The following is a 12,570-nucleotide window of genomic DNA, read 5'->3' on the forward strand; positions in this document are numbered from 1 at the left end:
CGTGCCGTCCCGTGTCCCTGGCAGCTTAATTCTCCATAACACCCACCTTCTGCCCTGGAGATTCACAGAGGGGCACAGATTCCCGTGGCCGAGAGTTGACCACGTGGCTGCAGAGAGAACAGAAACCCCTCCAAGGGCTGGATTCTTACATTGGGAGGAGAAAGGTATTCCTTGCAGCAGTGGCTGACTCTACTCTCTCTCTCTCTTTCTCAGGTTTTGCCTCTCCCTTGGGCTGTGTTCCCTTCCACTGTGACTCTCACTGCCACTCTCAGCTGTCAGGGGGCTACGATCCCTGTTTTTCCCCCCCATGCAGCCATGGATGTCTTTTCTTGTTCTTTCAGGAAAACACAGCAGCCCAAACTGGTGTTTTCAAAATGAGCATTGCTAAAATAGAAAGAGAAACCAAAATGAAATAGAAAAACTGTGACTAGCTTGAAAAAATAATCACGAAAGCACAGGATTCTGACTTGAAGACTCTTGTTAGAAGCACATCTCCATTCAGACTCTTTGCTTTTCAACTCTTCATAGCCACATGTAACTAGTGGCCATCGTAAGGGACAGCAGAGCGCTGACTCTCCATCTGAGTGTGAGCTCAGGGAGCGGGCACCATCTCCAGGGTGGGCAGAGAATGGTTCCTTGTGGGACTGATTCCTGCCCCTTCTCTATATTGCTGGAAATTGCTGGGCAATGGGGCATCTCTCTTTGGTGCAAATGTTACTAAATTTATTTGTGTAGTTAAATTATATTTAATAAAAGTATAATATTTCTAGACTAGTTTAACACTAATGTAAGTATGTGAGGACATACACACACTAGTGTTAAACTAGTCTAGAAATGTAAAGTCTTCAAGAATATATTATTTATGAAAACTATTTCTTTTGAAATAATTGAGGTTGATACTGCAATCAAGTTGAACTCTGGTAAAGAGAACAACTCAGACAGTGGCAATGCAGAAGAAAGTAGAAACAATAATGATGATAAAGGGGAAGAGGACTCTGAAAAGCCAAAATTGGTGGAAGATGGATCAGACGAAGGTCTGAACTTTGTTCAACATCAGACAGTCCCTGACTGTTCAGGTAGGATAATCACTAGGTGATTGGGTAATGACAGTGACAGATATTATAGTTCACATATTAGAGTTACATATGTTTTTTTATCAGCTGGGTAGAAATAATAGTCAAGAGGTATACATTTGTGAGCACCAGTTTTTATTTAGAATAATGTGGAGTCCTTAAAAACACTTAGAAAAATGATGAAATTTGTGAAATAATGACTAAAATAAAATAAAATAATGAAACACTTAGAAAAATAATAAAATAATAAAAACACTTAAAACACTTAAAAACACAGAAAAATAATGAAATTTGTGAAATAAATAATAAAATAATGAAAGAGAAACATAACTGAATAAAATTGTTATTGTGGTCATTTTACATTAATCAAGTAGAAAGTATTTCTGCATTTTAGGACATGGTTTATTGATCTTTTTGATGACTAAATTATGCAATAAAATATATCCTGTAATTTATACATGACTTCTTCAGGATAATCCCATTTGATCTTAATAACTTTTAGATTTTTAATGAGCCCTTTTTTCCCCCTGGTTATTAAGTTAATACTGGTCGGAGTAAATTAGAACAACATTTCTAAAAATGTGGTCTGCAGAGCCCTGGGGGATTGCTGGGACCTTTACAGGAATTTTGCAAAGTGAGACTACTTTCATCATAATACTGATATATCAGTAATATAATTCATTGTAATACTGAAATAATGCCATTTGCCTTTTTACCCACTGAATGGACATTTGCAGTGATGGTACAAAAGCATTGGTGAATAAAATTGCTGGTGCTTTCTTTTGCATGAATAAAGGCAATGTATACCATTGTACTAGTCGTCATTGTGTTCTTCGTGACCAACCACTGGCAGAAGAGAGAAATAGCCAGTGCCAGTCAAGAACATCTTTGATGGAGCAGTAAAAATTATTAATCTTATCGAATCTTACTTTTTCAAATATACATCTTTATAATTGCCTGTGAGGTAAAATGGCAGGTATATAAAGCAATTCTGTAAACCAAAATGTGAAGTTTGGGTTGAGGAAAAATACTTGTATGATAGTTGAAGTTGAGAACTGAACTGGCCACTTTTTCATGGAACACCATTCTTATGCAAAAGAATGACTGACAGACAAACTATTATCATTTAGACTTGGGTATTTGGCAGCCATTTTTTTAAAAGATGAAATGAGCCTACTACTTCAAGGAAAATAATTGACAGTATCTTTTGTCAATGATAAAATTTGGGCTTTCAAGTGAAAATAGAATTTTGGAAAACCTGTGTATGCCATTCCAATATTTAGACTTTTCTGATAAAATATGATGATGGGGGGTGCCTGGGTGGTTCAGTGGTTAAGCCTCTGCCTTCAGCTCAGGTCGTGGTCTCAGGGTTCTGGGATCGAGTCCTATATTGGGCTCTCTGCTCTGCGGGGAGCCTGCTTCCTCCTCTCTCTCTCTCTCTCTGCTTGCCTCTCTGCCCACTTGTGATCTCTCTCTGTCAAATAAATAAAATCTTTAAAAAAAATATGATGATGGTATTAACCAATGAGATTTTTAAAAATACTAAATATTTAAACAAATTAAAAAATATATTTTAAATATACCAAAATGTGTTAACATTTTGTAGGTCTGCATAAGTCAGTGAATTATCATTTTCCAAATGACTAGTGCAGAGTAAAAAATCCATTCAGCATGAAAGATAGATGTATGGATTTTAATAGGACAAATACATAAAGCTCACTGATATGTTTATAAATTTCACATTATAACTACTCTTTAAGAAAATACCCCTTATTGAGTTTTAATATAGTATCAAAGAAGAGTATCCACAATTACCTGAGAAAGTTATTACATTTCTCCTCCCCTTTCCAAGTACATGTCTTTATGAGACCAGATTTTCTTCATATACTCTTAAGTGAAACAAGAGATTGCAATATATTATACAAGTAGATTTGAGAATCTAGCTGTCTTTTATCAAGCTAGATATTAAAAATTTAAAACAATACCATTCTTCTTAATGATTTTTTGAATATACTGTTGTCATAAAAATATTATATTTATGTTAATATGTAATTACTATTGACATTATTTTTAAATGAATAAATAAATCTGTATAATTTTTTCAGTTTTTATTTCTAATATGGTGATTATCAATAGATGTAACCTAAACGAAAGCTGTTTTGGGTTCTCAATAATTTTTAAGGCTATAAAGAGAAGCGGAGGTCATAAACTTTGAGAACTGTTGACTTAGAGTATGTCTGGGATGTGGTTAGCTCTCAAAATTGGGCTGGGTGATCACAGTTATCAGGAAATGAGGCATTATAGTTGAGATTAGCTGTTGGCCCAGTTTAAAGATTTCATTTATTTTATTTATTTGAGAGAGAGAGAGAGAGCGAGAGCGCGCGCATGTGTGGGCGCAAGCGGGGGAGCAGCAGAGGGAGAGGGACACGCAGACTCTGTGCTGAGTGTGGAGCCCAACTCCCTGATTTGATCTTGTGATCCCGAGATCATGACCCAAGCCAAAATCAAGCATCAGATGTCCAACCCATTGAACCACCCCAGGCACCCTGCTCTTGGCCTAGTTTATGCTGTACTTGTTTCTGTTGTTTCAGAACTGCATGAGTTCCTTCATGCATGAGTTCCTACCATATAGTCCACTTATATGGAGGCTGAGAGTGCTAGGATTGGCAGTGAGGGACTAGAACTAAAGGCTCTTGCATTTGAAATAAGTAAGCAATAAGGTTTGCAAAGGCTGCTTATTAATAAGATCAGTATTCTTTTTGGATAAGCTAATTCCCTTCTGGAGATAATCTTTTCCTTAAAGAGGAAGTGATATACATTATAGAGAAACACGCTGGACTCTGGATTTTAAAAAGTTGCAAAATTTGGTCTTTCTTAACAGAATATGCCTTTTTTTCTTCTTTCTTTTTTTAGAATATGCCATTTCTTTTTTTAAGATTTTTTTTTTTTTTAATTTGACAGACAGATCACAAGTAGGCAGAGAGGCAGGCAGAGAGAGACAGGAGGAGGAGGAGGCAGGCTCCCTGCTGAGCAGAGAGCCCGATGCGGGACTTGATCCCAGGACCCTGAGATCATGACCTGAGCCGAAGGCAGAGGCTTTAACCACTGAGCCACCCAGGGGCCCCTAGAATATGCCATTTCTAATTATCTAACCTAGAATGGCTGAGATTGAGCATTTATGCTCATTGGCAGATTATCATCTTTCATGGCCAAGATATGGAAGGAACTCAAGGACACTTAAAGGGGAGTGGGAAATACAGGCTTCCAGTTATGGAATTAATAAGTCATGGAATAAAGGGCACAGCATAGGGAATTCAGTCAATGGTATTGCTTTTCTTTTTTTCAGTCAATGGTATTGTAATAGCATTATATGGTGACGGATGGTAGCTATGCTTGTGGTGAGCATAGAGCATGTTATAGAGTTTTGAATACTATGTTGTACACTTGAAACTAATGTAAAATTGTGTGTCAATTATGCTTAAATTAAAAAATTTTTTAAAAAGGGAAAAAAGAAAATAACCAGTTATTTCAACTTGAAACAGAGATAAATGTCTATTTCACAGGGTTGTTAGATAATTAAATGAAAAAATACATGTGAAAGTACTTTGTAAATCAAGGTACATGACACCAATGTTAGTTATTCTTGTGAGCCATAAATATTTGTTGAATGAAAGAACAAATAGCAGATAAAACACAAAATAAAACTTTATGGTTGTACTAAACTTCAAACTCATTCCTACTTTCAACACAATATAGATGAACCCGAATTAAAAGAATTAGATTCTCAACTTCAAGATGCTATTCAGAAGATGAGGAGGCTTGATAAGATATTGGTGAAGAGACAATATAGAGAAAAAGAAATTAAGAAGCAAGGTCTAGACATGAGAATAAAGCTGTGGGAAGAACTCAAGGTAAGGAATGTTTACCATATGCTGACATGGAAGAAAATTTCCTCTAAGATGAGTAAAAGCTTGGACTGCGGTTGTATCAGTGTAGTCTGCCTTTATTGATTTATTTTGTGGAAGTAGGACAGTGGTGCATATATATCCGTATTGGATGGTGGGTGAGGGAGTTAGTTTTCTTGAACTCGACAAGGTAACTTAGCAGCATCCCAGATTTCAGGCACTGTTTAGACACGTTCATTTTCCACGGACAGTACGGTAGACCTCTCTTCCCGGTTTCAGGCTGGGGTTTCTCCATCTCTGGAATAGAATGTCATGTGGCACCTACATTTGAGGATGCATGTCTGCTTTTTCTTCAGCAAGCTTAGAGTTTGGAGATAAATTAATAAATATACCAAACATTTAACCCTCTGCTGACCATTATTACTTGAGTAAACTTTTGTGACCAGGAAGTGGGGAGTTCACTGTGTCATATGCCGGTCAGGATCTCTTAGAAGCTGTGAAGTGCTTGTGGTCTTTGACCATGCTGTATTTGCTTCTGTCTCAGTACATTTCTAGTGCTCCGTTAATGTACCTTGGCCTTCTTGGACCTTTTATTCTCTGTAGTATTGAGAGGTGGAAGTTGACCAGATGTTTGCGCTGACTTGATGTATAGCCATTGGCTCATATTTGAACTTTGCCCCTTAAAGGAGAGTGCTTTTAAAGTAAGGAGTATTATAAAAACAGATTGGTTGTTTTTGGTAAATTCCTCCTTGATTAGTTTATTGACTTCAAGGAAATTTCCTAGATGATAATATGAATTAAAAAAGAAGTAATTAAGAATACATTTTTATAAGATTCCCAGACAGGCCACGGGCTAGAAAGAAAGCACCATACAAAATGCAGTGCTTTAAACTAGAGAAATGATTTGTGTAAATTTTAGCAGAAAAAGTTAGTCTATCAGTTACTCTTATTGAATCTCAAAACAAACTTTTACTTGTTTGGAAATAAGAATGATAACTGGACCCATAATAAAATACAGCATCAATCTTGAAATGTCTGAAACTATAATTCATGATGTACCTTTAGGTTACTAATTAGTTATAGACATACTAAACAGAAGCTGAAGAAGATTTAACCAAGATAATCATTATGTAATGATAGACATATATTCCAACTCTATTTAAGACTATTAATTGCTAGAATTTTATGGGAACAGGAACATTAATAAATTTCCTAATTAAAGAAATACAAATGAATCTTCTTTTTTGTATGTACACAGTTTGGATTTCATGGAATTAAAAAAATTTGATGAGTATAGTTACCTTCTTTTTCCATGTTTAAACTTGTTTCTCTTTTATTAGTTGGCAAAAACTGGTGAAACTTTGCAAAGTAATGAGGAAATGGAAAATACAAAAAAGTTTCTAGCTTTGACTGATGCATCAGAAGAAACTGCCGGTGAGTAAAATTTGTCTTTGTTTTTATCTCAGAGTCATAGATTATTTGGATTAAAGTAAGATTTCCAGTTCATCTGTTTTTTCTTTTTCTAAGCCTAACTTAGGGGAAATGATCACATTAGGTGGGATTATATGGAACTCTCCTGAGTGTAGAGAAGTTTCAGAGGCTTCTAGGGTTTGTATCTGCTCACAGGTGTGGGGGCAGCACAGTGAAAAACTGGGAAAGAGACAAAGTGTCTTTGCCTTTACTTCTGTGCCTCTTAGATAACTCTAGGCACCCAGTCTATGCAGACTGTCTCCTAACTGCCTAGAGTCCTCCCATGGAGGGTCTACTCAGGCTTCTGCAATCCCTTTCATAAAAACCCATTACTGATTTGTCCTATTGCCTGTTCTCTTCTAGTCTTGCTTTTGAGACCAGCCAATTAATTGTGCACGTTTTTACATTCCCACCTTGTGTTTATGTGTATCTATGTTCCTTCTTTTCCTCCTTCTCTTCCTTTATCTTCTCTTCCTCCTTCTTCATCTGGAGAAGTATTATGGAGTCTTGTAATCTGTAACTTACTTATACGGTGGTAAAAATTTTAGGGATTGGGAAGCAGTTGATATATTTTGGTGGACCACTTTGCAAATCCTTTAACCTATGTCACGTAAGTGGTTCTCCGGTATTGCTTGGGCGTAGGACCGACTCTGAGCAAAGGCCTCTGATTCCTCTGAGAATCCTGGGATCCATCTGTCTTTTGCAAAGTGAATGTCTAACATTGTAGAAGCCCGAGAACCGGATTCAGACTTCTGTAGCTGTTTAGCATGAGCTTTGATATGAAAGAAATTCTGTCAAGTTTGTTTCTTTCTGGATCCAGGATTGAGAGCTCAGAAGCTGCTTTGGCCTGAGGGATTTGGGTTTGGAATATACCAAATGTTTCTACCCAAGAGGATGGGTGACTATCTGCGTTGCCCTTTCTTATGACTAATGACTTTTTTTTTTTTAATGAGTCTTTTTGAGTGTCTCCTTGATAGCTCTATATCTAGATTGGCCTTATCGAAATTTACCTTTTGTATACCCTAATTAAAACACCAGTGGAGCACCTGGGTGGCTCAGTGGGTTAAGCCTCTGCCTTCGGCTCAGGTCATGATCCCAGGGTCCTGGGATCAAGCCCCGGAGCTCTGCATTGGGCTCTGCTCAGCAGGGAGCCTGCTTCCCCCTTCTCTCTCTGCCTGCTGCTACCTACTTGTGATCTCTATCCATCCAATAAATAAATAAAATCTTTAAAAACAAAAACAAAAACAGAAACTCTTTGCCTGTTCAAATCATAGATCATTTACTTTCTGCTTCTTCTATTTTGTTATAGAAATAACATGTATGTAATCTGTATTAGAAAATATTGGTAAACAGGAAGAAAAAAAAATCACCAAAATTCTTAACATGCAGAGATAATCATTCTTAATATTTTTGCTTACTCTTTATTTTTTGAGACATTTTTAGTGCAAATATCCACATATATTTTAAAAATAAAAATGAGATCAAATTATATATATGGTATTTTGTGATTGGTTTTCTAATTTGTTTCTCATGAGCACCTTTAGCTGTCAGGAAGAACAGAGCTGTGTGGTAGTTAGTTTCCAAGATGTTTGCCATCAGTTCCTTCCCTCTGTGTGTGTTCATTCCAGTCCTCGTAGAGGGGCAGAGTCTTTGTCTTCCTGTATTTTCAGGCTGGGCTGGGCTGGGATTTCTTAAGGCATCTTTCTAATTCATTTCTAACTCATTTCTAATGAGTCTTTACAGCAGAAGTAATCCTACACCAATTCCAGCCCTAGCCATTAAAGGACTAGCAGTTTCTGCTTCTCTTGTTAGAAGGTTTACTCAGAGGAAAACCATCCATCCTGTAAGGTGTGAGACAATGCTGAAGCTGCCGTGCTTTGAAAAGGTCCAGACAAGCCACATGGAGAGGCTACATGGAGGGAGTGATGCTGGCCAGTTCCCACCTAGAGTGAGTTCAGTAGTGTCGCACCAGAATTCATGTCTCCCTGGAGCCTCAGTATGTGGCCATATTCAGAAATAGCATCTTTGCAGATGTAATTAGTTAAGACGAGGTCATACTAGATTAGGTGCCCCCCCCTTTTAAAAAGATTTTATTTATTTATTTGACAGAGTGAGAGATCACAAGTAGGCAGAGACTGAGGCACAGAGAGAAGGGGAAGCAGGCTCCCTGCTGAGCAGAGAGCCCGATGAGGGGCTCCGTCCCAGGACCCTGGGATCATGACCTGAGCTGAAGGCAGAGACTTAACCCACTGAGCCACCCAGGCTCCCCTGTTTGGTGTTCTTATAAGAAGAGAAGACACATAGAGACACGGAGACACAAGGACCCAGGAAGAAGGTCATGTGAACATAGAGGCAGTGATTAGAGTGATGTAGTTACAAGCCAAGGAATGCCAAGGATGACCGGGAGCCACTGGAAGCTTGGTAGAGACAAGGAAGCATTCTTCCCTAGAGACCTCAGAGGAGCAAGACCTTGCTGATAGCTTGATTTCAGAGGTCTAGCTTCCAGAACTGTGAGAGAAGAGATCTCTTTTGTCTTCAGCCACCCATCCCAGAGTTATCTGTTAGAGCAGCCCTTGGAAACTAGCATAACGACTGTTCCAGTATTTCAGTGGAGGATATGAGGATGTTTCATTCCTGTCAAAAATCATGTAGAGAATAGCCAAGGCTAGACATATGGTCTCAGGTGAACTGCTCTGGAGACCCCAGCCCAATGCAGCCACCCCAGCTGAGGCCTTAGTCATGGTGGAGCAGAGACAAACTGTTCCTGCCGTGTCCCTCAAATCACTGACCCACAGAATCGTGAGCATAATAAACTAGTTACTGTTTTGCACCACGAAGTTTTGTTTTGTTTTTTACTTTTTTTTGTTTTGTTTTTTACTTTTTATTTTGAAATAATTTTAAACTTACAGGAAAGTTACAGAATAACCCATAGAGTTCCTGTTTGCCCAGCTTCCCCTAATGTTAGTATCTTGTATAAACCATAGTACAGTTGGCCCTTGAACAACATGGAATTGAACTTCATGGATCCACTTATATGTGGATTTTTTACAGTACAGTCCTGTAAATGCATTGTATCTTCCTTATTATTTTCTTTTTTTTGGAAAATTTATTTTTCATTTGAGAGAGAGAACATGAGTGGGAGAGGGAGAGAGAAAATCTGAAACAGACTCTGTGCTGAGGTTAGAACCTGATGTGGGACTCGATCTCACAATCCTGAGCTCAAGACCTGAGCTGAAACCCAGAGTCAGATGCTCAACTGACTATACCTCCCAGGCACCCCTGTATGATTTTTTAAAAACATTTTAAAATTTAAATTCAATTAATTAACATATAATATATTATTGGTTTCAGAGGTCCAAGTCTGTGATTCTTCAGTCTTATAGAATACGCAGTGCTCATTACATCACATGCCCTCCTTAAAGTCCATCACCCCGTTACCCCATCCCTCCACCTTCTCTCCCCTCCAGCAACCCTCAGTTTGTTTCCTGCGATTAATAGTCTTTTATGGTTTTTCTCCCTCTCTGGTTTCATCTTGTTTTATTTTTTCCTCTCTTCCATTATGATCCTCTGTTTTGCTTTTAAATTCCACATATCAGTGAAATCATATAATAATTGTCTTTCTCTGATTGCCTTGTTTCTCTTAGCCTAATACCCTCTAGTTCCATCCATGTCATTGCAAATGACAAGATTTAATCTTTTGATGGCTGCATAATTTCCATTGTATATATATACCACGTCTTCTTTATCATTCATCTCCTGATGGACATCTAGGCTCTTTCCATAGTTTGACTGTTGTGGACATTGCTGCTATAAATACTGGGGTGCAGGTGTCCCTTAAGATCACTACATTTGTATCTTTGGGGTAAATACCCAGTAGTGCAATTGCTGGGTCATAGGGTAGCTTTATTTTCAACTTTTTGAGGAACCTCCATACTGTTTTCCAGAGTGGCTGCACCAGCTTGCATTCCCACCAACAGTGTAGGAGGGTTCCCCTTTCTCCACATCCTTACCAACATCTGTCATTTCCTAACTTGTTCATTTTAGCCATTCTGACTGGTGTGAGGTGGAATCTCACTGTAGTTTTGATTTGTATTTCCCTGATGCCGAGGGATGTGGAGCATTTCTTCATGTGTCCATTGGCCATTTGTATGTCTTCTTTGGAGCAATGTCTGTTCATGTCTTCTGCCCATTTCTTGTCTGGATTATATGTTTTTTTGGGTGTTGAGTTTGATAAGATCTATATAGATCTTGGATGCTAGTCCTTTATCTGATATGTCATTTGCAAATATCTTCTCCCATTTTGCTGGTTGTCTTTTGGTTTTGTTGACTATTTCCTTTGCTGTGCAAAAGCTTTTTATCTTGATGAAATCCCAATAGTTCGTTTTTGCTTTTGTTTCTATTGCCTTTGGAGACGTGTCTAGCAAGAAGTTGCTGCACCCAAGGTTGAAGAGGTTGCTGCCTGTGTTCTCCTCTAGGATTTTTTTTTAGTATTAAAACATTTTATTTAGTTATTCGAGTGAGAGAGAAATAGAAAGTGCACATGAGAGAGCACAAGCAGGGGTGGAGGAGCAGAGGGAGAGGGAGAAGCAGGCTCCCCGCTGAGCAGGGAACCCAATGGGGGCTCAATCTCAGGAGCCTGGAATTATGACCTGAGCTGAAGGCAGATGTTTAACCAACTGAGCCACCCAGATGTCCTACTCCTCTAGGATTTTAATGGATTCCTGTCTCACATTTAGGTCTTTCATCCATTTTTTTTTTAAAGATTTTATTTATTTATTTGACAGACTGAGATCACAAGTAGGCAGAGAGAGAGGAGGAAGCAGGCTCCCTGCTGAGCAGAGACCCTCCCCCCCCAACCCCCGCGATACGTAGCTCCATCCCAGGATGCTGGGATCATGACCTGAGCCGAAGGCAGAGGCTTTAACCCACTGAGCCACCCAGGCACCCCTCTTTCATCCATTTTGAGTCTACTTTTGTGTGTGGTGTAAGGAAATGGTCTAGTTTCATTCTTCTGCATGTGTCTGTCCAATTTTCCCAACAACATTTTTTGAAGAGACTATCTTTTCTCCACTGCATATTCTTTCCTGCTTTGTTGAGGATTAGTTGACCATAGAATTGAGGGTTTATTTCTGGGTTTTCCATTCTGTTCCATTGATCTATGTGTCTGTTTTTATGCCAGTACCATAGTATCTTGAGGATGACAGCTTTGCAATAGAGATTGAAGTCCGGAATTGTGATGCTTCCAGTTTTGGTTTTCTTTTTCAACATTCCTTTGGCTATTTGGGGGTCTTTTCTGGTTCCCCTTGTGATTTTCTTAATAATATTCTCTTTTCTCCAGCTTACTCTATTTAAGAATACAGTGTATAATACCTATAACATATAAAATATGTTAATTGACTATTTACGTTATTGGTAAAGCTTCTAGTTAACAATAGGCCATTAGTGAAGTATTTGGGGAGTCAAAATGTATACATGGATTTTTGACTACGTGGGGAGTCAGCACTTAACACTCATGTTGTTCAAGGGTTGACTTTACCATGATCAACACTAAGAAGGTAATGTTTATATAATACTATTAATTAAACTATAGGCCTTCTTAAAATCCCACCACTTTTCCCACCATTTTCCTTTTTATTTTCTAGTTTCCAACCCAGGATCCCATTTTGCATTTAGTTGTCATATTTTCTTAGTCTCCTCTAATTTGTGTTAGTTCCTCAGTTTTCCCATTTCTTATGATCTTGACACATGTAGAGAGTACTTGTTAGTTGTTTTGTAAAATATCCTTCAATTTCAGGTTGTGTGATGTTTCTCCTTATTTAGGTAGAGGCTATGCATGTTTGGCAAGAATACTCCAGAAATAACGGGCTCTCACTCAGTCACACTCAGGATACTGAAAGTTAACGTCTTATATCACTGGTGATTGTAACCTTGAAAACTTGGGTTAAGCTGGTGTCTGCCAGGTTTCTCTATTGTAAAGTTACTAATTTTCCTTTTATAATTAATAAATATCTTGGAAGAGGTACTTTAAGATTATGCAAGTATCTTGTTTTTCCTCAAACTTTTGTCCACTAGTGTTAGCATCCATTAGTAGATCTTGCCTGCAGTAATTATTATTGCTTGGC

At 38.2% G+C, this 12,570-nt stretch overlaps 1 protein-coding gene across 3 annotated transcripts in view; it reads left to right on the forward strand.

Moving 5' to 3' along the window:
* FSIP1 (fibrous sheath interacting protein 1) overlaps nt 1-12,570 on the forward strand; it is a 184,573-nt gene that overhangs the window by 10,835 nt on the left and 161,168 nt on the right. For all 3 annotated transcript variants that reach the window (XM_032856871.1, XM_032856873.1, XM_032856872.1), the window contains exons 3-5: nt 893-1,076; nt 4,830-4,984; nt 6,319-6,412. In XM_032856871.1, coding sequence (XP_032712762.1) covers nt 893-1,076; nt 4,830-4,984; nt 6,319-6,412 — 433 coding nt within the window. The remainder of the gene's footprint in view (nt 1-892; nt 1,077-4,829; nt 4,985-6,318; nt 6,413-12,570) is intronic.

This window comes from Lontra canadensis, unplaced genomic scaffold, assembly GCF_010015895.1.
Source record: "Lontra canadensis isolate GAN:19392208 unplaced genomic scaffold, GSC_riverotter_1.0 scaffold12, whole genome shotgun sequence".
NCBI classification, from domain to species: domain Eukaryota; kingdom Metazoa; phylum Chordata; class Mammalia; order Carnivora; family Mustelidae; genus Lontra; species Lontra canadensis.